This window comes from Sapajus apella, unplaced genomic scaffold, assembly GCF_009761245.1.
Source record: "Sapajus apella isolate SASKATOON/1434 unplaced genomic scaffold, GSC_monkey_1.0 scaffold29, whole genome shotgun sequence".
Lineage (NCBI taxonomy): Eukaryota > Metazoa > Chordata > Mammalia > Primates > Cebidae > Sapajus > Sapajus apella.
In genome coordinates this window covers 18,353,441-18,380,056 of record NW_022436969.1, presented here as the reverse complement: position 1 = coordinate 18,380,056, position 26,616 = coordinate 18,353,441, and the positions used below count along the sequence as shown (strand labels likewise).

Below are 26,616 nucleotides of genomic sequence, written 5' to 3'. Positions count from 1 at the left end.
TACCATTTTGATGCTAGCTGGTTGCTTTGCCCATTAGTTGATGCAGTTTCTTCATTATGTCGATGTTCTTTATCATTTGGTTCGTTTTTGGAGTGGCTAGTACTATTTGTTCCTCTCTATGTTTAGGGCTTCTTTCAGGAGCTCTTGTAAGGCAGGCCTGGTGGTGACGAAATCTCTGAGCAATTGCTTGTTCATAAAGGATTTTATTTCTCCTTTGCTTATGAAGCTTAGTTTGGCTGGATATGAAATTCTAGGTTGAAAGTTCTTTCCTTTAAGGATGTTTAATATTGGCCCCCACTCTCTTCTGGCTTATATGGTTTCTGCCAAGAGATCCACTATGAGTCTGATGGGCTTCCCTTTGTGGGTAACCCGACCTTTCTCTGTGGCTGCGCTTAGCACTTTTTCCTTCATTTCAACCCTGGTGAATCTGACAATTATGTGCCTTGGGGTTGCTCTTCTTGAGGAATATCTTTGTGGTGTTCTCTGTATTTCCTGGACTTGAATACTGGCCTGTCTTGCTAGGTTGGGGAAGTTCTCCTGGATAATATTCTGAAGAGTGTTTTCCAGCTTGGATTCATTCTCTCCGTCACATTCAGGTACACTTATCAAACGTAAATTAGGTCTTTTCACATAATCCCATATTTCTTGGAGGCTTTGTTCATTTCTTTTCACCCTTTTTTCTCTAATCTTGCCTTCTCGTTTTATTTCATTAGGTTGATATTCAATCTCTGATACCCTTTCTTCTTCTGGGTCAATTCGGCTATTGAAACTTGTGTATACTTTGTGAAGTTCTCGTGTTGTATTTTTCAGCTACATTAAGTCATTTATATTCTTCTCTAAGCTGTTTATTCTCATTAATATTTTGTCAAACCTTTTGTAAGATTCTTAGTTTCTTTGCATTGGGTTAGAACATGTTCTTTTAGCTCAGAGAAGTTTGTTATTACCCACTTTCTATAGCCTGTTTCTGTCAATTCACCAGACTCATTCTTCATCCAGCTTTGTTCCTTTGCTTCTGATGAGTTGTGATCCCTTGGAGGAGGAGAGGCATTCTGGTTTTGGGTGTTTTCTTCCTTTTTGCACTGGTTTCTTCCTATATTTGTGGATTTATCTACCTGTGGTCTTTGTACTTGGTGACTTTCGGATGGGGTCTCTGAGTGGACATCTGTTTTGTTGATGATGCAGTTATTTCTGTTTTTTAGTTTTCCTTCTAACAGTCAGGCCCCTCTACTGTAAGACTGCTAGAGGGCCACTCCAGACCCTGCTTGCCTGGAGATTACCTGTGGTGGCTGCAGAACAGTAAGGGCTGCTGCCTGTTTCTTCTGTTATCCTTGTCCCAGTAGGATACCCACCAGATGTCAGCCTTAGCTCTCCTTTACGAGGTGTCTCTTTGGATATACGGAGGTCTAAGAGTGCTTGAGGAGACTGTCTGTCCCTTATAGGAGCTCAAGTGCTGAGCTGTGAACTCCATTGTTCTGTTCAGAGCTGCTGGGCAGGTATGTTTAAGTCTGCCGCAGCGGAACTCATAACCACATTTTTTTCTCAGGTATTCTGTCCTGGGAAGGTGGGGCTTTATTTTTAAGTTTCTGAGGTGCTGCTGCCTTTTTTCAGAGATGCCCTGCCCAGCAAGGAGGTAGCCTAGTCACAGTCTACCAGCAGAGTCGTTGCTGAGCTGCCATGGGCTCTGCCCAGCTGCCGTGTGAACTTCCTTACATTTTGTTTATGGAGGTATAGTTAGAACTGCCTTAGTAACAGCAGTCTGCCTCAGTAATGGCGGACTGTCTCTGCAATGGTGGACTGCCTCAGTAATGGCGGACTGCCTCAATAGTGGTGAACTGCCTCAGCAGTGGAACTGCCTAGGTAATGGCTAACGCCCTTCCCCCAACAGAGGTTGACCGTCCCAGCTGTGCTTGCTGTGAAATTCTCAATCCAGAGCATTTCAGATTGCTGGTCTTTGTGGGGGTGGGACCCACCAAGCCAGATCACCTGGCTTCCTGTTTCAGCCCGCTTTTTTTCAGTTGAATGGGCGACTCAGGCGTTCCAGGTGCCAGCTGAAATGGCAGCCCATATTTGTGTGAGTCTTTGTGCGGAGACCCTCTGTGCGAGCTGAAACAGCCATGCTGGAGACACGTGGTGTTTTTCTGCCCAGGAATCTCCTGGTCTGTGGGCAGTAAAAACTCATTCGGAAATGCAGTGATCACTCACCCTCTGCATTCTTGCCGGGAACTGTACTCCAGAGCTGTTCCTATTTGGCCACCTTGGATTGTCTCCCCCTGAAACATCTTTTCTAATAAAGTTTAACAATGATTTGATTGTATTCTAGTGATAATTCAACTAGATAAAATCTAACACCTAAAGGTTTATGGTCTCATAAAATTAAATATAGAATTAAAATTTCACTTTTTTACATATTTTTGTTACAGAGAAGCCTGATAAGTAATCAGTCAAAGACTTTCAAGCACATATGTGTTATAATAGGATATGATTCTATAGAGAAAGAAAATGGGAATACCAGTTCAAGGAGAAAAAGAGATAAAGCTTCTCTCAAATAAAAATTAGTTCATGTATTTTCAAATGGACAACAGAGGGTATCAAATCCCTTTGGTACTTGGGTCTTTATAATGGATACCTTTAAAAGACATTTGTACAAGTTTTTATTTTAAAATCTTAATATTTACCATAGGGCATACATTCTCTGCTTCTCAACTGTATAAACATGTCATGCAAATTTCAAACGTGATCTAATCAATGTCCAAGGAATGCCCAGTTTTTAAAAATTCTGACTTTAAATTTGTATAGTGCTTTGAGTTGCTGTTTTATTTAATATTCTTTTATTGAAAATACAGGCTTTTAAGTCAGACGTCAATGCCCCATAGATCTTGGAACTGAGCCATATCAGCTCCCTGCTCAGAAAACCATTTCACTGGCAAGATTTCATCATGCAGTATCTAGCCCTTTTTTTGCTCACAGCCCTAACAGTTTGGGTGGTTATATTTCAATATAATCTCCAAAATAAACAAAACTATCTGTTGACTCTGTTCTAAAAGTCACTCTCCAAACTAAAGATATCAACCTGATTAAATGCCTAAGGACTGGTGTTCCTTCCCCAGGTCCTGAGTCCTGCCAGCTCATTGCCAGTGTACTTACAATACCTTTACCATTCATTCACCCTTACTGGACTCCTGACCAACCAATCTACAGGGAAGCATACAGAAAAGATCCTGGATACTGAAACAGAAGCAGGTTAAGCCCATGGTGTATGCAGAGTGATTCTAAGTCTGGCTGATATTGACAAAGAACTACATACTGTGGGTTGTGGCTGAAAGGGTCAGGCTGATAAATATTCAAATCTCAGCTCTACCCTTACAATTTGCCTCATCTTGGCCACTTTGCTTGAGTTGATTTACAGGCCTGTAAACTGAGGGTAATTTAGGTTGTTATGAGTATTAAATCAGATAACACATAATTAAAAAGCACTTAAGACAATGCCTAGAAATTTTAAGTATTCTATGAGTATCAACTGTTCTTTTATTATTACAGGTTTACACATAAGTACTTCAGTGCTGATTAAAGTGGATAAACGACCACTCAGTGCCTCACCAGGCATGGTACTGGTTATGTTTTCACTTAAATTCACTCTGTATGAACAAACACTCTGTCCTGTCCACATGTGCAGGGGAGAAATACAATGACAAGTGGCCTGGCCACTGATAATACCACTACAAGAGGAGTGACCATGGTCCAGTGGGCTACAGATATCTGTTTGGTTTACCACTTCCTTTTAAAACCCACCTATTACATAAGATGGAGACAGACGAAGGAAAAGAAGAAGAGGAAAAAAAGAGAGAAAGTGTTGGACCTTGATATCAGGCATGGGAATAGAGCAGCAGCCAGTATTTTGAGTCATGAGTCTTCCCCAATACTCAATACTTTTCCAACTTCTAGCCAAATTCCAATCCCGCACAAAGCCATCCCTTAAATGCAGCACCAAATATGATCTGCATGGAACAGGAGGGAAGAGTGCCAAGCCACTAAGTTCAAAAAGGAAAAACTATTCAAACTTTGTTCCTCTCTGCAATTTCCCATCCTCTCTGCAATTTCCCAAACGCTCTCCTTTCTGCATCTCCTCTAAGTTAACTACAGCCTTCGAAAACTCACTTAGAAGACATCCCATTTTAAGAGAAAAAAATTTAAAAACAATTTCAAAAGACTATGTAAAAGTTTATTCTGTCCCCTCTCTCTGCATCAGACCTGAATAGTGCCTAAAGGCCTCATGGGCAGCTCCCAATGTCCACTGTCTAACTGCAAACCTCCTAGTTACCTAGCTGACCACAGGAGAGCTTTCCCTGCAGTTTTCCCATGGATTTTTCCTCCTGCACACTTGGCCTCAAACTCCCTTGCCAAGGTCAGCCTGGGAAAGGAACAACCTGCTCTCTCCTTCCCTAATTTCTACACTTTCCATGTCAATTTAGAAACAGAGGGCTCAACGTATCCCTTCAGTTTTTCTATGCGCTCCTTAAGGGCAAACACTCATCTCGGACACCCTTATATCATCAATACTCAGCACAGGTCTGGCTCCCAGGGCCTCAGCACAGGACTTATAAATGGGTACTCACCCACAGAAGGCACAGATACACCTCTTCCAGCAGGGGGATATCATCCCACCTCATTTCACTCTCAGTACTAGGTAAGCATTGTATTTAGAAAAGAATATGCTGCCTTGCAAACACTCTTGAATATTCTTCCAGCCAAGAAGGATTTATCACCACTATGTTTAGTTTCAGTTTATAAAACTGAGGCATGAGAGAATAATCTTAGGGCAGGGGACTGCCCCAAATGTAATAAACAGGATGCATTCAAAAAGTATCCCAAGGGAAAAAAAATGCTAACACAACCGCAATTTCTCACTTTTAAAGAAATAAAGAACAACCACCTGATGACTGGTGGCTTCTTGTTGTTAACTAAAAGCCAGCCTCAGAAGACACAGAAGGGGCAGAATGAGAAGCATGTGTGCTGACCGGAAGCTGAAACCCTAAGCAAAAAAGCACAGCCAAGGCAGGGCACATGTGGCCGGTACTCTATAGCTGAGAAGCAATTTTTAAAATTATTTCATCTGATCTTCACATTTATTTTAGGTAGTCAAAAAGTATTATTATAGTATCAATTTTATTTTTCTGGGCCTTGAGTCACTATGAAGAGACGTGACCCAAATCACATGCTATATGGCAGCAGAACCAGACATGAGAGCTCAGATCTCCTAAACCCCAGTCCTGAGGACTGTCTCATCCCTAACAATTGAAAAACACCTCTTTTTATCTCTATCTGACCAGGAATCTTTCCAAAATCAGTATTTACTTATAAACTTGCATCTGTTGTCAAAGACCATCACTTCATAAATCATTTGGATAAAATGTCTAAATTCATAATTGCATAATTTTTTAAAGTCTCTCTGAAAAATGCTAATATCTCTTGATAGTCACTTATTCTACTTTTGTTAATGTCATTTATTTTGATATAATTCTCCCTAATGACACTGTAAGAATGTGTCAAATAAATAAGCAAAGTACATAACCACTGTACAGTACCATATACCAAACAGTTCTTTCCCATGGTGAATACAGTAAGACTCTACTCACTGGATTATTTTAAATCCTTCAAATACAGATATACATGTTTTCTTTACTTTGCCAAACCTCAAAACACAATGCAATTTGTTCTAAAGAAGGCGATTAACAACAGTCTCCCAAGGCTTACCACCTCCACTTGAAGTGAAAGGCCTTAAAATAAATTATTGCTGACCTTAGTGGCATCTTCCCCCTAAGACCACTAAGGCATGCAGACAAGAGATTTACAAAGGATTTTGCACCTTTCACCTTAATCAGATATTCAGATGGAAAACACAAGAAATTACAGAAACACATTTCTATCCATGAGATATGTAACCACAGAAAAGACAACATTCTGCCCTCCTCTATTCAAGAAAAATATGAGTAATTCTCTAACCAATTAATTTCAGTCAAGTGACTAGGAAGCTAAGTATTTTTCCTTTTAATTTACTATTTCAGAGGGCTGTAAAATAGCAGTAAGTACACTGCACCTCTGGGCTGTGCCAATTTTACAACTGTTTTAACATCAAAATGAGAAACTATACCCAAATACTTAAGCCACACTTGAAAATTATAGCACGTGCTTTAAACCCAACAGGAGGGACAAGAAAACAGGCTTTGGGCCCAAGAGCCAGGGAGAAATGAGCACTTTGGAATCTAAAATCAGCTGTAGCCACTGTCCATGGGACAACTTGAAATGTATTGAGGCCTCACTTTCATAAACCCTAAAATACCACTGCTGTCATCCTCACCTCATAGGATTACACTGGGGAAGTATATAGATGATATGTAAAGAGCCTACCACCTACGTGGCATGCAATTGTCACATTTCCTTTTCCCTTACTTCCAGGAAACCAGGAGAAATGGCTGCAAATTTATGAATAGAGACCACAAATGGAAGAAAAACTAGGGCTGGGGAAAACCATACCCTTTGGGGTTTGTAGACATAAGGGAAAAATACACTACACGGCAAGCTTATTGCCCAAGGCCATTCTGCAGTCATAGGGCTCCAACGATAATAGCAGCTATTCTGGACTGGGCACTGTGCTTTACACAGGATGGCCAAGGAAGTAGAATTCATCCCCTTTTCATAGATGAAGGACTAGAGAAGCTATGTGACTCTCACAGCTAGAAAATGGCACAGCCAGGTTGAGAACTCAAGTTTAATGAGGCTATTTTAACCTTTGGAACTCACCCAGGGACACAAGGATTGAAAAAAGTCATATTATTTGATCTCTGAAGCAAACCCAGGAATGAGAATGCCACCAATTGACTCTATTTGCACATAAGGAACTGAGTTCACCAGAGTTAACAACTTCACCCTTCAGATGACAGTAAGTGGCAGTGTTGGCCCTTAAGTGCAGTTCTGTCAATGCTAAACTCCTTTTTTTCTCATGCTGCCCATGATTTCCCAACTGTTCTGGAAAGCTGACCCACTTAGGACATATGTGCTGGGTCCTAGTAGACCCCTGTATAGGTCCCAATTTCCCACCTCTTTTTGTATCTGTACTCTTTATCATGCGGCTCTGCAGCTTCACATACCATGAAGTGAGGACTATTTCCCCACCCTTGATTGTAGGCTGGCCTTGTAACTGGCTTTGGCCAGGAGAAGAGGTGGAAGTGACAAGGTACTCTTCCCAAGCATTAGCCCAGAGGTCTTGTTCACTTCTGCTCTCTCTTTGGAAAAAGAGATTACATGAAGAAGAGTCCAACTGTCCCAGTTGAGGACACCCTAGACTAGCCTACAGGACAACACCAACATTTCAAGAAAGCTCAGCCAAGATCACCAAGGAGAGACACACACATGAAGTATACCAAGCCCAGCTTAGGTCAGCAGAGGCACCCAGAGAACATGAAGAATAGTAAATGGTGGTTGTTTTAAGTCACTTTGTTGCACAGCAGTAGCTAACCAATATACCTTGTTTGCCAATTTGGATAGCCTTTTTTAAAATATGTTCACATAAAACTTTGTTTAACCAAAAGATTTGTATGCATTTCTACCTACGAAAAATTTTGCTTAGTTAAAAGATTTTGATGCTTTAAAAAAATAAATTTGATACCAGGTGGGGTGTCCCATGCCTATAATCCCAACACTTTGGGAGGCTGAGGTAGGTGGATACCTTGAGGCCATGAGTTTGAGACTAGCCTGGGCAACATAATGAGAAGCCATCTCTTAAAAAAAAAAATTTTGTAAAGCAGCAAGGAATAGTGCTGCATGCTGCTTGAGTCCTAGGCGCTCTAGAAGATGAGGTGGGAGGATCACTTGAGCCTGAGAAGTCAAGGCTACAGTGAACTATAATCATACCACTGCACTCCAGCCTGGGTGACAGAGCAAGATCTTGTCTCTCAAAAAAAAAAAAAAAAAAAAAAAAGTAAATAAAACGTGCACACATTAAAGGTACCTTTGAAGCACTGACTCAAATGATGAGATTTGAAACTCATTTATTTTCTGCCACCACCCAAAAGGATTTAATGCATTTATAATGATACATAAAATACAGCAAAATAAATTTAAATGACATGTGAAAAGTGAAGAGAAGACTAAGAATCAGGCCAGCAAAAAAAAAGCCAGAAATGAGGATAGGCTGCACAAATGAATGCTCTGGCAGTCTGCTTTCTGTCCAGCTACTATCCACTCTTCAACTGGTAACAGAATCTATTTTTTTCTTGGAGACCAATCACAAAAGTGATTTGTACCATGGGGAAAGAGAATCTCTCTTTCCACTAGGCTCGGAGCTGGAGGGATTCAGCCTGTAACTCCTTAGAAACATCACATAGAGAGAAAAGATGCTTAGCAAGGAAGACTTGGAATCCCGTGCCCACCTTTGGCCTTCTCTGTTGTATGTTACAAGAGTCAACAGATTCCCTGTTTGATGTAGGCCAGCTTTGACTGAGGTTGTCGGTTCAATATAAAAGTTCTAATACTACAAAACATGTGTTTGAATCTGGCTTTCTAACAGCCAACAGAAAAAAGAAACTTGATGGGTTATATTACTCACTGTGTCCACGAGAAGAAACTAATGGCACAGAAGACTCACACCTTTCCCTGAACCAGAAAGAAATCTCTCCAGAAGGTCATCATAGAGATTTTATATGACATTAATACAACATCACTTAATATCTTCCTAACAGCCACAACACTACATTTGAAATGCTTTTTCTTAGAGCATACTTCAATACAGGATGATGGCATCAAAGCAAAGCATAAATCAGGAAAACACTACTCTGTGTATGTATGGGGAGGGAGACATAATATGACACATGTACCCATGTTCAAATGACCTGGTTGGGAGTGGGGACAACTTTACCTTCCAAAGTCTCTGTCAGTTCTCTCTCTCAGCCAAGCTTTTATTCGTAAATGGGCGGCAGTAAGTTTGAGAATATCATCCCTCTCAGCACAGTACATAGCACATACTTAGTGCTCAATATATGGTTATCACTTATGACTATCAGTGCTAAGCCCCTGAAATAAGGCTTATCTACGTTGTCAATATTTAAGAAGAAAGCCACAGGCTGTAACAGTCTAGTTGCTGCAAAGCCTTTGGTGTCACCTGTGAATGGTAGCTACAGTCTCAAGTACAGAGAGAAAGAGTGAACTTCGCTTATGCTAAGAGCATAGCTTAGCAGATGAAGCCTATAGCAAATGTTCAAATCATCTAAAATCTTGCAGACAGCTCTTCGACACCCACTTCTTGTTAGCAAGCAACCACATGCTGTATCAGGCACTCTCTCGGATGGGACCCAATGTTCTAGACATGTCTCCCATGCTCCCCTATCAAAAATGACCCAATGATCCAAGTCTTCTTCTCTTATGCTGTGCTATCTGACAGACTAATTTGAACTAAGATATAAGCTGATGACAATCCTCATACTCTTTAAGAGACTGAAGAGATCCTTGAATCAAATGTCATTTTACAAGGGAGAATCTAAAGATGTCAACTTATCGGGGTGACAGCTAGTTAGAGATGTCACATTTAAGATAACTTAATGAGCCACCTCTCCTAGAGACTACATTTCGACAAGGACCTTTCTTCCTTGGCCAAAATGATAAGCTAGTTGAAATTTCAAGTGCTTTAACAGACTAATATGCCCATTTTGAGGTTTGCGAGGCTTTTTAAAACTACTACTACAATCAAAGCACCAAGCTTTTGGTCCATGCTTATGGGGCACCTAAGACAAATTATTCCGCACTGTTCATATGTTTCAATGAACATGAAGTAAAGGACTAAGTGCTGGAAAATAATCTTCCCAAAATACTTTGCAGATCATCTTGTCTCATGATCTTCCCTGAATGAGTCATCTCAAAATGCAGCTCAAATCTGCAAATTTAGAGATCTAAAATCATCTGTGTTCTGATTACTCCAAAATGTCTTTATTCTTTTTTTTTTTTTTTTTTTTTTTTGCTATGGGGACTCACTGTGTCGCCCAGGCTGGAGTGCGGTAGCACCACATCGGCTCACTGCAACCTCCATCTCCTGAGTTCAAGCAATTCTCTTGCCTCAGCCTCCCAAGTAGCTGGGATTACAGGAACCCACAACCATGCCCAGCTGATTTTTAAATATTTTTAGTAGAGATGGGGTTTCACCATGTTGGCCAGACTGGTCTTGAACTCCTGGCCTCAGGTGATCCACCTGCCTTGGCCTCCCAAAGTGCTGATATTACAAGCATGAACCACCATGCCCAGCCCTGTTCTTTCACTATATTCTAAAAGTTTCAGACTAATGCCACATTTACTAGAGGTCACCAAGTTGCATGACAGATACGAAGCAGATAAATTTCTAAAATGTGCTTTGTTTCATAACTCATTTTCTCTTCTAATGCCAAAAGCTTCTGCTTTATAAAAGAAATGCTCTCTTGTCAATTATAGTTTGGTATGTAAAAATTCATTTATTAATAGTAATCCTCAGATGCTTTCTTAACACTCCTCAGAGAAGATGTGATAAATTCTGTACAAAGGCAGGGTCTCTGAGTCACTGTTACTCCACTTCCAGGAGGTGTTCACCTTTAACGAGGATGAAAATCATATGAGGCATTTCTTTACCAGTTTCTGACTCTGTAGGTCTGGTGAGGCCAGGAATATGCATTTTTAACAAGGGCTCCAGGTGACTGTAATACAGGTCTCCAGCATCCACTGCCTTCCATGGCACTGAGCAATGCTGGCTTTTCATGATGCCAATTCTGAGGTGATTATTTTGCTAATTTCAGGGAACTTTTTTCTTTTAAAACATAATGTTGATCCTGTTTATAAAAGCTACACATACATAGCCACATATACATACTTTTATGTCACATATACAACCTCCCAGCACCACAACTATCAAAGCCTTGGACCCAGAAAGGGAATGTGTGAACCACATGAAATGCCAATATTCAACCCTTTTTCACTTATGAAAGTGCAAGTTTCCTATGCTTAAATCTGTAATCTGCATGAGGATGGGGAAACAGACTGATGGACCCTTCTTAGCCCGAGCATTAATTACACATAAAGCCCTGTCACCCCAGGGGCCCCTAAATCACAGCACTGGTTCTCTGATTTAGTCTTTACAATAATCCTGCAAGGGGACTGGGCATAGCAGCTTACGCCTGTAATCCCAACACTTTGGGAGGCTGAGGTGGGAGGATCACTTGAACCCAGGAGTTTTGAGACCAGCCTTGGCAACAAAGCAATACCTCTGTCTCAAAAAAAAAAAAAAAAAAATTAAATTAGCCAAGTATGGTGATGCACCTATGCTCCCAACTACTCAGGAGGCTGAGGTGGGAGGACTGTTTGAGCCCAGGAGTTCAAGGCTGCAGTGAGCTATAGATCATGCTACTTGTGACAGAGTGAGACTCTGTCTCCAAAAATAGTAATAATCATTCTCCTCCTCCTCCTCCTGCAGGGTATTTTTAAAATGAAATAACATGCCCAAGACCTCATGGTTACTCAGAGGTAGAAGGACAACTCAACTCTAGGAAGATGTGATGCGACCAGAGGTTACTACTGCCCTTCTTTCCACAGCTTAGGAACCCCTATGGCTGATGTCACAGCCTCAGACCCCCACTGTGTTCTGTCCCTCTCTGAGAAAGGTCAGAAAGAAAAGCAGCGACCCTTTAAAAAGCCACATATATGGGATGAAAACGATGACTGACAGAGAGACGAGGGAGAACTTCCCTCACACACACAGAGAACACAATGCCAATGGGAACCAATGACCTGACTCATTGTGGAGATTTTACACTACATTCAGTGTTCAAGATTTCAGAAGTTGAGGAAGTTGAAAACACAGTTTATGAGGTTGTTGTCAAAGTAGCCTCCTTTTATTAAGTTTTATCACTTGAGAGTACACTATGGCTGAATGAAAAGGAATGAGAACATGCCTACTGTAATGAGGATGAGACTGATGTTATCATGATGCAGTCTGAGCTCTGTGTAGGTATAATTCATTTCATTCTATATCAGAAATAAAAGGCAGCAGAGATAATATATATTATTCCCTGTCATGGAATCTTCTTTCTGGTTATAGCAGGTTCTTTTAATATACCAGTGACTAAATCAAATCCCCCTAGAGCACAGTCATGATAAATTTGCTGCATAGTAAATTTTATTTTTTAGTGATCAGTATTATATCAAAATGCTACTTTATAGCAATAACTGATTTATAAATTTTTATTATACACGATAAAAATACAGTCTTACTTTTATATATTTAATTAACAAAAGGTAACACTTTTTCCTTTAAATTTAGCAACTGGGTCTCCACACACCTATAAATTGCTAATGGCACCAGGCACAAAACACACAGCCTGGTTCTATTGTTAAGGTTATTTGAGATACTTAAAGTCAAACTTGACAGAACGTAGAAAAAAAACAGCCTTAAGCATAATAATTTGTTTTTTTTTCCTTCTCCAAGGGAACTTCTTTCAATCGTTTCTTCATTCATTCAACAAATACTTAGTGAGTAACTACTACAAGCTAAAATGTTTAAGTAATTTGGTTTTATACATCATGAGTATTTTAGAAGGAATCCTTTAAACCACTTTATAATTGTATATCCAGATGGAATATCACACTGAGTCCATTTTAAGTCCATTTTAAGCCTGTGCTTATTACATGATGTAAAGTACCTCAAGCTACTCAAACTGAGAAGAAAGAACAAATAGTATCCATCAAAAACAGACTGGGCCAGGCACAGTGGCTCAGATGGGAGGCTGAGCTGAAAAGACTGCTTGAGCCCAGGAGTTTAAGATCAGCCTGGCAATGTACCAAGACCCCATCTCTATCAATTTTTTTTTTAATTAGCCACACAGGGTGGCTCGGGCCTATGATAGCAGCTATTCAGGAGGCTGAGGTGGGAGGACTGCTTGAGCCCAGGAAGTCAAAGCTCATTTAATGAGCCATAATCAGTGATCCTGCCACTGCACTCCAGCCTGGATGACAGAGCAAGACTCCTTCAGAGAAAAAAAAACACACACACACACAAAGACTATACAAAGGGTGTGGTCCAATTTCTTCTCACCCTCTGTCAAAGCCTACCTTTGAGCCCATTTTGATTCCATAGCTGGAAGCCCGGGAGAAGTAATGGGGCCTCGGACTCCCAGAGTAACCCACACTAATACACACTGTTCTCACTGTATGCAATAAATCTGCTTTCTGCATACTGAATAGAAAGAGAGAATAAAATGAATATTCACCCATCTGAAAAACTGATGCTCTACAAGCTTTTATGCTTTGCAGCCCATAAAAAGTAAATGCTTTGCTTCTGCTTTGGCTGGTACATGTTGAAATAAATCATTCTGTTAAACAGTGGCCTTTTCTTCAGAGGGAGATGCTAAAACCTCATCAGTTTTGACAAGTTTCTGACTCCTCTCCTCTCATTCATCTCTCCTGTAATCCTTGCTCTTTTAGCCTGCAAGGTCATTTCCAACCCCTACTAGACCCCATTTTGAAAGGAAGCCACAAAGCCTTCTTCAGATTCTCCACCCTGCCCTGACTTGCAACCCAAGGCCCAACATTTGTGTTTCATATAAAGTTTTTGATGACTCATTAGTCTTCTGAGTTTTCAGTAGGAAAAATAGCTGAATCAGATTTCCAGGCAGATTTTCATGACTTCTTGAATTACATACCTAAACCCTCAATGCTGTAGAGTTCATTTCTTGGAGATGTAAGAAAAGTACAGACAAGCCACTTACTAAAGATGTTACACACCTACACAGAGCCACCTAGGCCACTGCTTTTTCTGGTCTACTACAAGAAGGCCCCAAAAGTTAACATGAACCCTTACTTAGTTGGCAAGTATGTACTACTTCTTCCAGTTTCACCACCACATGTAGACTAGCAGCAACATATAACACAGCAGAAAAAGAAGAGAAAAAAATGAGTAAGGCTGTAGCAGGGGAATCTAATGTTGTCTCTGGGTCAGGGCTGAATTTCAACAAGCCGCAGAAGTACAACTTCCACTAAAGAATTCAATTTTATAATAAAGAGTTACAGATACACATGTAAGTGGATGAAAGTCCACTCTCGTGCCTTTCTTGAGCTGTCCAGGAAGCCGTCTGTGGATGGGGATGGGCCTTGCTTGGCTTAGGCAGGTGGGTTTAGGGACCGCAGCTACACCTAGTGATCAGCTGTGGATCGCAGCAGGAGCACCAGGCAACAGGGAAGCACTCTTCAGCTGTTTCTCAGAAAGGCTGGCTACAAAGCCTACAGGATTAATCTATTAAAAGACCTCATGATTACTGCTATTTACCTGGAGTGTTAAATGACAGAGATGCCATGGTTGTCTTTGGGGGTTCAGAGAAATATTAGGCTTAATTTTAGGATACACATTGTCAGTACTTTAAATAAATGTCCAAGGAAAACCTTTATTTTCTATTTGGAAGTTGAGTTTATTTCCAAAGGCAAAGTTTCACATTTTCACATTAGAATTCCAAATCTTACATCTATTAACTTCCAGTTCTCTCCTGAGAAATTCCCTGTTACTTTCCATTTTAGATTTTGAAACTTTTAATACATGAATAACTTTTCAAAGTGTAGTAACTACATCTTCTTTATCTATTTCCATTACCATCCACAAAGGGGTCTTACAAACATAACTGCTCAATAAATATTTACTCGAATTAAATATTTCAATAAGCATTATTAATAAGCACTATTATTCTAATAAGCACACAGGGCTACATGCTTCTTATGACAAGCCAGCAAATATCTCCTATACAAAGGATCGACCCAGGGAAATTTCCAAAGTCTAACCATTACAACAAAACTTAACTGTGACATTGTGGTAAGTAAAAACATAGGAAACTTCTTTATTCATTTGAGTTTTACAACTGGCTGGATCCAGTCTCTTCCCCAGTGTCTGGCCAGAAACAGCACAATCACATCACCATGTTGGTAGTACTAACCGTATTAATCAAAAGGCTAAGCAGTAATGAATGGATGTAATATTTTTACCCCCAGTTCTCTTTCAGCTCATCAAGGGAGGCTGATACGGCAGGCTGAGGATCTCAGTTCTTTTAGAACAAGGGTTCTTCAATTTCGGGCCACATCAGAATCCCATGGAGCGCTTGTTCTAACACAGATTGCTGGGCCTCATCCCCAGGGTTGCACATTCGGGACCAGAAGGTTTTAAGTCTAACAACTTTGAAAGTAATGCTGATGCTGCTGGCTCAAGGACAACACTTTAAAAACTCCTCTTTCAGGGCAACGTTTCTTCAAGTGTGGTTACAAATCGTGACCACCCAGAGATGCTGGGAGACCCCTGTCCTGGACATCAGAATCACCACAGCTGAGCCCCAGGAAGCAACCTTTGAAAGGAGGACTCCAAATGCTCCTCGTGGACAGCAGATTTCGAGAAGCACAGATTTAAACCCAGCTCACCATCAACACTGGCGCAGTTTCCCAGGCCCTCCCCAGAGCCAGCTAATGAGGCAGGAGGTCACTGTGATCTGCCACTCTTCATGGTGCCCCCCTCAACTTTCCGTGTGTTTCTCCTTCACAGCAAAGAAGTCATAAGGGGAGTGACCCTCCCTTGCTAGGATCTCTGGAGCTTGTCACATCCCACACCTGAGTACAGAACACTTCTCATCCTGTTTTTGTGTTTTTCTCTCACATACTCCCAGCCCCCTAATTATGCACTGGCCTTGCCAGCTGCCACACCAATGTTGGGGGCACTACCGAGTAGGAAGATTGGTGACTAAATCTTTCCTCCTCCCCACCCAAGGCAGCCCAACTTATTTTTCTCTGCTGGGTTTTTCGGAGCTACAGTGTAAACTTAGGCTTTCTGATGACTAAACTGAAAACCACCACGGTATTTTAGGAAGCAAAGAAGCAACATCCTCTTATAATGGAAGATTTACCGTATTTTGTACCTCTTTAAAATGTTGCATTTGTGAGTTGGAAAGACATTAATAATTAAACCTTCCCTCATTTATAAAATAAGCCTATTAACATACATGTTGTATTCTTAAAGATAGTAAGCACACTAAAAAGTGAAACTGTAGGAAAGTTGGTTTTCAAAAAGAAGAATCTGAGAATTAAAGTAAAATGCATGGTGGACATTACCCCTAAGAAAAATGTTTCACTGTTGAAAAGCATAAAACTCATTAAAATGCCTGATTCCCTAATGAAAACTAAGCCTTGGGGTATTTAGATAATACATGCTTATTCTCGAAAACTTAATAAAATCTAAAACAAAAATGGAAAGAAAACAATACTTAATGTAATATATAGTTCCTCTACCAAAATAGATATACTGTATACAGCCTGACAATTCCTAGAATGTATTACAATCCTTAGAGAATTAAGAAAAATTTAAATAAAGCTATTGGCTTTTAAGAATTGTTACAGAATTACTTAAATTCCGAAACCAACTTTTACTAAATCTAAAGGCTAGGCTACGCTTAATTTATATAGAATATATATAATCTGAAGACATAATTCGAATTATTAGTTCATTAAAGAAAATTCATTTTGAATTACCCAAACTATATACACACCTATCCATATATCACTGTATGTCAGTAGATTATTTTCTTAAAACCTGTAAAGATAACCCTTTGAAAACATGATAGACTAAAACCTATAATTTTCTACATAGGAAGAATTTATTATGCTCAAGCAATTCTTCTTTACATATACATAACACTAAGAATGTTACAGTAATTTCTTGGTATATTTCTTTCATGCTCACTGTTTTCCTCATATCAATTATCAGTCTAGCGAAAGCATCTTGAAAACGTAAAATACTATGACTATAGTAATCTGAAAAAAAAAAACCTAACTGCTAAACAAATCTATTACCACTCTTTGTAAAGGGTGCTTTAAAATTCTGTATGTTGAAATGATTTCAGATTTATAGAAGACTTGCAAAAACAATACAAAGTGTGTAAGTACACCCTTCACCCAGCTTCCCCTAAGGTTAACATCTTACATAAACAGCAGAATTTAAGCTAAGAAATTAACATTGGTATCACACTACTAAATTACAGGCTTTATTTAGATTTCAGCAGTTTTCCTTAAAATATTATTTTAAAAAATTAATTTCTCCACAACAGTCCCAAATCACAAGTTAACGTTTAATATATTTCAACTACTACTGTAGCTGAAACAAAGAGCTAAGCTTGTATTTCTATTTCTGCAAACCAAAGCTTACCTGGCAGAACTTAACACATCAAAACCATTATAAAGTACAACTAAACACTTCATTGTATTATATATGTTGCAACTTGGCTTTTAAGAAATTGGGTCAAAGAGGAATAACTTGCCAACTCATTGGCTCCTCACCATACAAAAGAGAATTTCTAACAAAAGTAAATGATTTAACTTTCTTCCTCATGTCTTACTTATATACCACCTTACCAGTTACTTTTGGTGAACACTAAAGGCCAAGAAGATATAAAGTGAACCTCTACCATTTTGCCTAACAATTTAGAAACTGTAACTATAAAAAACAATTTTTTAGGCCGGGCACGGTGGCTCATGCCTGGAATCCCAGCACTTTGGGATGCCAAGGTGGGAGGATCACGAGGTCAAGAGAATGAGACCATCCTGGCTAACATGGTAAAACCCTGTCTCTATTAAAAATAAAAGAATTAGCTGGGTGTGATGGCATGTGCCTGTAGTCCCAGCTACTCGGAAGGCTGAGGCAGGATAATCATTTGAACCCAGGAGGCAGAGGTTGCAATGAGCTTAGATCACACCACTGTACTCCAGCCTGATGACAGCGAGACACTGTCTCAAAAAAAAAAAAAAAAAAAAAAATGTTTAATGAAATGCTTACAGTACGCAGTCGTCACAGGCCCAAATCCTAGTTCTTTTCCAGTACGTTTAGCATTCTATTTCTGGTGTCTGGTATCCAAACCACGTGTAGTACACCTTCAGAAATGCTTAATTAGCAATCTTAATTCCAAACCCATTCCAAAAGAGGACAGGAGAGCACTGCAGAAGGCAAAGGGCAGAGTGCCTCGTGTGGACGATACCTGAGTTATACAAAATCCCTTGGCTGATTACATATATAAACCCTCATGATTAGTCCATTGGGAGGCCTAAAGAGAACCCGGTATGGAAAAGGCAAGCCAATTCTAACTTTTAACAATCACTTCTCTCCCTCCATTTTATTATATATTGGTCCATTCACACACTATTTGAACATGTGCAAATGATCAGCATTCACATTACTGATTTATTCAACAAATAGTAATGCCTGTGAAATCTAAGGATCTATAAGAAAGCCAGAAGAAAATGAAAATTGGCTTTGCCCTCAAGGAGCTTACAATCTAGCTCTTTTGTTTCTAGAATGTATTCCCATGTCAAGTGAAAAGCAGCCAGTTACTACAATTTCTGGAAAAAACATAAAAAAGAAATGTGTCGATGCCACTCCTAGCATTCAGAATTAACTTTCTCAACATACGAAAAACAATAAACAAACAAACAACAACAACAAAAAAAACCACACACATCCTGATTCACACCTGTAATCCCTAAAAGCAATATGGACAGGAACAAAAAACATTATAAAGTGAAACATATCTGATCCTTGCACATATGAAATTTGCCAACTTCACCTTTCACTTCTTTTTTTAATGAAACAGGGTCTCACTCTGTCACCCAGAATGGGGTGCGATGGTGCAATCATAGCTCACTGCAACCTGGAACTACTGGGCTCAAGCAATCCTCCTGCCTCCGCCTCTAGAGTAGCTGGGACTACAGGCACACACCACCACACCCAGCTAATTCAACTTCACATTTTTTTAAAGTTCAACGTTTTTGAGGCATGGCTTGGACCCTGCCCTTTACCTGCTAACATGCCAGGATGACTCTGGCTTTCCAAATAGAAAAGAAAACACATTTCACTTAATGGTATTAACTCAAACAAATAGATATATTTCTTTCAAATGAAAAATCAGGCTAAATTTTAGTAGAAGTCTATTTTGGCTTGACTGATCATTTACATCAGCCTTAACAAGGACATGGATCAGTACGACTGTGGCTGAAATAATTTTTGGTGATGAGGAGCCCATGGTTTAAATAAGTGATATAAATATTTGTTTCCACCTCCTTGCACACAATTTAAAAATCCATCCAAATGATATTTGACACAGCTTAACTTTAAACAAATCTCAGGCAGGGAGTTATGTATCTTAATAAAGAGAAAACCATCACCAGGGCGCTCATACTTGGCTTCTAATACTAATGAGTTACAAGGCTCTCAAATTGGCGAGTGCTACTCTATTATTCACTAATAAGAACGTAGACCAAATTCTGTATCAGTATTATAATCAGACGACAGTGCATCATTGCATTAAAACCTCTGGAGCATGTGCAATTACCAGGCAGTTAGGGAAACACAAAACTTGAAGAAAGGATATTTCTGTATTGAAGTTAATGGTTTGATTTCAAAACCTACAAGTTCCACTCCTTCTCTGAGGCCAACTGTGATCGAGGGTCCTGCAGATCAGCAACACAGGAGACACAGCTAATGTGCCTGTGAGTCCAGAGCTCCACCAGCCAAAGGTCTTGTACCCCAAGAAAATAAAAGGTTTCCACGTACCAGAGGACCAAAGGTTTTTACTGTTTAAAATCTTCTCTTTACTGTTAACAAAAATCCCCTTAATCAAATTCTTAAAAAGCCCAACTTACTCATTCAACTCACTTGTTCCCAAGCACAGAGATCTATTTTGCAAACAATAAGTTTCAGGCCAAAGAGCACGCTTTTTTAATTAAAAGAAAAAGAAGAATGCCCACAACCCCACTGCATGTGTACCTTAATGAAACTAATCTAATAAACACTAGAAAGGTGTGCACACATGGGCCAGCATTTGCGGTCCATCCACGTATGTGACATCCCAGGTATTAAAGGTGATCCTGAAGGTTGTAAACCCCTGTAACAGCGTGCTGGGTTCGGCCCCACGCCGGACCCCCAACACCGATCCACAGATCCTCTCCATGAGGGGCTCCTATGGGCTTACAGAGCCCCCGCGCTCGTGTGCAGACACACACGCGCGCACACTCGCACACTTGCTCGCACACCGCCAGTGCTTCTCCTTTCCACCTGGGATCCCCGGACAGCCGGGCTGGTGAACAAGTTACCGCTGGCCGCAGCGCTCCGCTAGGGGGCTGAGGGTGGGAGAGGGAGCCCGGCGGGGCGCAGGACCCCAGCGGCTGGGGCCTGGGGACCTGCCCGCTCCCTCCGCGGCCGCGGAGCCCTCCCGCTGGGACCGGTGAGGAACTCATGCCAGGCCTCTCTGAAGACGCTGCGCGGCCGCTGGGACCTACCGGGGTCGCCAGCTGCGCTGGGCAGGGGGCGACAAGAAGGGCAGGGCACTGGGAGATCGCCACCGCCGGAGCTGCCGCCAGGTCCCAGCGATCGCTGCGGGCGCAGCCGAACACGAGCGGCCTGGGCCCGGGCACTGCTCGAGGTCGGCGGGGACAGCGCAGCGCCTACGCCAGGCGGCCCGGCGGCTGCAACTGGGAACTTCAAGCAAAGTTTTTTGCTGTTTCTTTCGCAGCCGGCCAGGGACTCGGAGTGGCAGCCGCCCAACCTTGAGCACTGGCCCAGGCCGCGGAGGGACGGGGTCCGAGCTGGCGGTTCCGGCAGGGGAGCTCGCCTTCGGGGTCGGCCGGCTCCGCCCGCCCGAAGACTCGGCGCCTGCCCGCCCCTCCTGTCCTTTGCCCAGAGCCTGGCTCACGAGCAGAAGCGGTGTCCCGCCTGCCGCGCCCTCTGCCCGGCCTCGACGCCAGCCTAGGGTTCTCCCACCAGGGAGCTGCCGGGGTCCCAGGCGCCTCGAGCCGGCCCGCGCGCCTCGGGGGCGGCAGATGCGGCCCCGCTTACCTGAGAACGTCTCGCCCGCCGCAGTTAGCAAAAGTCCGGCCAAAGTCGCCAGGCAAGTCCCAAGTCTCTTCATGGTGCTGAGTGCGCGCCGGGCCGCTCCGCGGCGGCGGTGGGTGGGCGCGCGAGGGCGGAGGGGGCCGGGAGCTTTGGTTAGGAGGCAGCCAGGAAAGAAGGGTAAACAGCAGAGCGCTGAGCGAAGCCCCCAAAGTGCCAACAGTTGCAGAAGTCCGAACTCCGGCGGCTCCCGGGGCGCGGGCACAGGGTCCTGGGTCCTTCTCCCCTCTCCCTGGCCCCACTCGGCGTCTGGCGCCGCTGTAAGAGGGAGCCGAGGGCGCGCCCGCAGTGCCAAAATCTTCCCTCGGTTCGGGCGGCGGAGCTCGCCGCCTCTCGCCTTCTCCTGCCCGGGACGCGGGACCCGAGCTGCCGGCCGTCGCCGTGGCCGCGGCCGTGGCGGTGGCCGTGGCCGCGCGCGTTCCGCCCGCCGTCTCTCCACAGGCAGCCCCGAGCCCAGCCACGGGCGGCGGCGCGCCGATGGCCGAGCCCGCGCCGGCTGCGCGCGGGGCTCTTGCTCCCCGACTGACTGGCGGTGCCCCGCAGGCCGGCTGAAGGGAGCGCTCACGTCACGGCCGCCCAGCGCCGCCGCGGCCCGCTAGAGGGCGTGAGCGCCCGCGCCCCGCCGGCCCGCGCCCCACCGCCTCCGGGAGATCGGCTGGGGGCGGCCCCGCGGCCACCGCCACTGCCGCCGCCGAAGCGGGCGTCCGCCGCGCTGGGAGGAGCGGCCACCGTGCTCCCCCGCCCACCTCCTCGGCCCAGCCGCGTCTTCTATTTTGGTGACTGGCTCGGGGGAGGGTGACTGTGGAAGGGGCTGCGCCGCCGCCACAAGTTTGTCCCGGGTCACGAGTCGCGATTAGTTTGTGAGCTCGGCCGGGCAGGACCAGCGGCCTGCGACCCCGCGGGCGCGGCCAGGCGGCTTCGAGCCCGGCTCCGGATGGCGATGTCACTGCACAGGGCCAGCTGCCCCCGGAGTCGTCGGGCCTGCGCTCCTCGGCTGCTCCGGGGAAAGCTAGCCAGGCGATCGCGGAGGCTCCGGAGGGCTGCGGGCTCCTCTGCGCCGCCGGCAGAGCGAAGTTGGCTGGCGCCCGGAGATGGCGCGGGAGCCGGGAGCGCCGAGTCCAGTGATCGCCAGCCCGCTCCCGGCCGGGCCCGCCGGGTACACGCCGCTGGCCCCGCTCCCCGGCGCCCGGAAAGCAGGGCGCTCTTCTGCCGTTCTGCCTCCTCAACATGCCTCGGCGTCCCATGTGGTCTTGGAGCGAGCCGCTGGCAGTGCACGGAAGGCTGCGGTCACACCAAACCAGGGTTTGGACATAACCCTTGGTTTCTGTATCTGATGCAAAGTGCTGGGAAACGGGGGAGAAAGAAAAGTGAAGAGTGAATCAAGTAATGTCTTAAAATATTTTAGTTTTACTATTTTGGGTCTGAGATGACTGTTTTATTAAGTGAATAAAAAAACCTTACAATGCTTCAGCAAAGAGTAAATTTTTTATTTTAATTGTAATTTTTTTGGTAAGTGAGCCTTCTGCCTTCTAGGGAATAAGCGTATTTAGCCAGCACCAACCAGGCAGCTGTAAGCTCCTGGCCTGCTAACTGAACGCAATAGAAGGCTTGGGAAGAGGTTAAATTAGGAACCAAAGTAACCGAGTGACAGGGTTCTAGCAAGGATACCGGTTAGAAGGCAAACCGGTGATGCAGAGGCGCCAGGGAGTTCTCCTGCACTTCTTCCACAAGAGGGGTCTTCTGACAGCGTTCACTGCTTTCTAGTGCTTATAAAGACGTAAGAAATAAATGGATTCCACACTCATGTTGACCCTGTATCCAGTGTACACCAGAATCAAGAAAGATACAGCTGCCATTCTTCCCAAGGCAAATCCGGGAACTAGAAGATTTTGCCTTTAGTGTAACAACCAACATTCCTCTTATTTCAGGATCTCCACTTACTAGATACTTACCAGACCTACTCTTTAAAAGAAGTCTCTGTATTGGCCGGGTGCGGTGGCTCACACCTGTAATCCCAGCACTTTGACAGGCCGAGGAAGTCGGATCACGAGATCAGGACCAGCCTGGCCAACATGGTGAACCCCGTCTCTACTAAAAATACAAAAAGTAGTTAGGCAGAGTGGCGCATTCCTGTAATCCCAACTACTCAGGAGGCTGAGGCAGGAGAATTGCTTGAACCAGGACGAGGAGGCAGAGGTTGCAGTGAGCCGAGATCATGCCACTGCACTCCAGCCTGGGCTACAGAGCGAGACTTTGTCTTAAAAAAAAAAAAAAAAAAAAAAAAAAGTCTCTATATTAATAATTTACTTCTTAATATGATCTTAATATGTAAGGTCCTGCCAGTTCTCCCAACTACAGTATGTGCTTGTGGAGCCTTATCTTTAACTGTGAAATGACCATTGAAGTCTCCGGAAGGAAGCAATGTCTTCAAGATTGGCAAGTGAGGATGGTCAAATCTGCAACCTGGGCTTTCCATTTTGATGTACTTGTGTTCTATACTGGAGTTCCTATTTGCTTTAAAAAAAAAAAAATTGTAATAGGCTTTCCGGTGGAGTTTTCTGCTGATGGGAAGACAGAGGTGGAAGCTAAGGGGATAAAAGTTGATTTAATCACGTTGCTTCAGAGTAACTTCTTTAAAATAGGTGAAGAAGTTAATATTAGGGTAGGATTTCATTTGCAAAGTATATTAATTCTTTCAGCAAATATCTACTGAGGCAATATCATATGTCAGACACTGTGCTAAGGGCTGGATGTTGTCTTAGGCTGGACTCCATAAGAAACAGACCTGGAGGTTAGGATTTAAGTATAAGTGGTTTTGCATTGCGGAAGTGATCCCAGAAAGCACTACAAGGAAGTAAGACAGCAAGACAAAGAAAATAAAAGCAGACATCTATATAGGATGTGTTAATAAGCAAGTTACCACTGTGGGCAAGGGAAACTCAGTCCCCCGGTGGAGGGACGATGGGCAGCAGGATGAAGAGGAAGGGGCTATACTTCAGACCTGCCACTGAGGCAGTGGACAGAAATCCCTGCCAGTACTCCAACTGCTGCTGCCACTGGACTTCCCTGGTAACCTCTACAAACCCTGTCCCTTCTGCCTGTTACTTAAAGCTTAGTGGGAGGATCTGTAAATTTCAATTATCCCTATTCTCAATCTTTGTCTTTACAATGTTTAGTTGACTCTACCCTTTGCAGCCTTGCATCCACATTTCAAATGCCTTCTCAATTCATGACAATTACTATTAGTTTACTCCCTCTTATAGGTAACTAGTCAGAGGAGCCTTTGAGCCTAAATGGAAGTCTTCTGCTGAAATGAATGGATTGGACTTCCTCTAAGAAAGGAAGGCTATAGGAATCCTTCCAGAGGGACATTTGCTCTGACTTGTTTTTTCAGCAGTGGAGATTTAGTTTTAACCACATTTCACTCTTGACTCACTGGGAACAAGAGTGACATTTGCAGAATGGCTGGTCGGAGTTAGGGGTGCTATCAGGTCAGCCCCTGACACTGGTAGGCTTGGGCAAGAGACAAATGCATAGCCACTACCATATGCCTAATATTTCAAAGCTATTAATCAAGCTAGCAAACTACTATATATCTTCCTACCTTGACAGATATAACAACCAAATGGAAAGAAAAGAAAACCTATTTTATATGGCAAAAGCAAAATATCAGCAACTGAATTATGCATATCTACCAGACATTATACATATCTAGATTTTCTTTGATAGGCTATATGGATAAGTAACAATAAAAAATTGATATTTCTCTTTATTTTAGTAAAATCGCTATTATCATCAAGATTTTCACTTAATTTGTGTTCCATTGACAGCAATAATTTAAAGCTTTGCTGCTCTGTTTGGTAACACCTAACAGCATTTCCGGTGTTTTGTTCCTCAGTGGCACTAGCTACATTTCAGATACTCAGTAGCTTCATGTGGCTAGACTTACTGTATTGTACACCATGGAAAGAGAACAAGTCCGTCATCATAGAAAGTGCTATTGAACAACACTGATCTGAAAGATAGATGTATTCAGGCCCTGTGAGGTGGTTTGCAGCTGTAATCCCAGCAACTCAGGAGGCAGAGGCCAGAGGATCACCTGAGGCCAGGATTTCAAGACCAGCTGGGACAGCATGGCAAGATCCTGTCACCACAAAACAATTTTTTAAATAGTCAGGCAGGGTGGTTTATCCCGGTAGTCCCACCTACTCAGGAGGCTGAGGCTGGAGGCTCATTTGAGTCTCGGAGTTTGAGGTTGCACTGAGCTGTGCACTCTACACTCCACCTGGGTAAAGAATGAGATCCCAATTCTAAATAAATAAATAAAAGATTAATGTAGTCAAATCATACAAAATATATGTACTTATACCACAAATGTAAATTACTTTTATTTCAGAAAATTAGAATTACTTTGATTACTTTCCTATAGTTGTTAAAAGTTTTCTTTCAAATGATTTAAAGTTATCTATTAGAATTAAAATGCAAAATACAAATTGTGACAATGAACGTAAACACCGAAATAAAAGTTATTTTTTAAAGCATAAGCATTTTATTTAATATTTGAAAATTTAATTACACCTTATTAATGTGTAAATGAAACATAAACTTATTACCAATTCTAGCATTCATTGTTCACCTGGTTGCCAACATAAATAATCAGTATTATGTTTCATGTGTTATAACGTCATATTTACCATTTTAACAGTAATATTATTTAATTTTGCAAAATATTGGCCAATCGCCAAGTTCAACTACATGCAAATACTATACTGCTGTGTGACGTCTTCCAGAACCATGAATTGGAACAAAATAAGATGCAATGAAATGGATGTTTGGCATTACTAGGAGACCCTTATTATCTAAGACTGTATGATATGCTTGCTATCTAAAAGGAAGGTTTTCACAGTTTAGTTCATTTGACTTTTCCTTTAATCAAGCACCTCCACTATACATCATCCACATATTTAGGAGCGTCCATCTTCCATGTCAGCGGCAGCACATCCTGCAAACCTTCAAGTTGTGGGATGCAGTCACCTTTTGTTTCAAGAACAAGGGGCTACAGGGGAGAAGTGTTTCTCTGGAACATGAATAGTGATGGTTTTGAAAGCAAAGGGTTAGGGTTATGTTTTATGTAGTCTCAACACAGACGCCTACTGACAGAAGTGGCTGTATGTTCCTTAATAAATTTATTTTTATAGATTTGTGATGCCCAGGGCAGGAGCCCATCCTGCCAGTTGGTGGGCAGAATTACTGGCTGTACTTATGCAGTGCTGGTGCCTGGCAGCAGTAACTCCACTCTTGAGATTTGTCCAAACCCCATGAAAGTCGAAATGTAAATATAAAAATGAAAACTGATCTGACCATAAGCCATCCCTACCTATCCAAAACATTATGTTGGATTAGGAGGTTAACCCCATGCAGGAAGTTCCTAAGCTAGCCAAAGTATTTGCCAAGAAGCATGGACAAAAGGATCTTTTAGATACCTCCCAAGGTCACTTAATTGTAACCGATGGAAAGGGAAAAGAAAAGATTGTCATTGTTTCCATTGCTCATGTTTTCTTATCTAGGCCTTGCTGAAATGATTACTTCCCATGTGTAGGTGCATGTTGGGATTATGAAAGTGTGTTTTGAGAGAAATGGAAAATGAAAAT

At 42.7% G+C, this 26,616-nt stretch overlaps 1 protein-coding gene across 12 annotated transcripts in view; it reads right to left on the bottom strand.

The window, feature by feature from the left end:
- PTPRM (protein tyrosine phosphatase receptor type M) overlaps nt 1-22,021 on the bottom strand; it is an 816,519-nt gene extending 794,498 nt beyond the window's left edge. For 10 of the 12 annotated variants that reach the window (XM_032293487.1, XM_032293490.1, XM_032293488.1 and 7 more), the window contains exon 1: nt 20,912-21,083. In XM_032293487.1, coding sequence (XP_032149378.1) covers nt 20,912-20,984 — 73 coding nt within the window. In that variant the 5' untranslated portion in view covers nt 20,985-21,083. Of the gene's footprint in view, nt 1-20,911 lie in introns of all 12 variants that reach the window. The other 2 variants (XM_032293498.1, XM_032293499.1) reach the window with 2 other exon arrangements.
- Between the last annotated feature and the right edge of the window lie 4,595 nt (nt 22,022-26,616).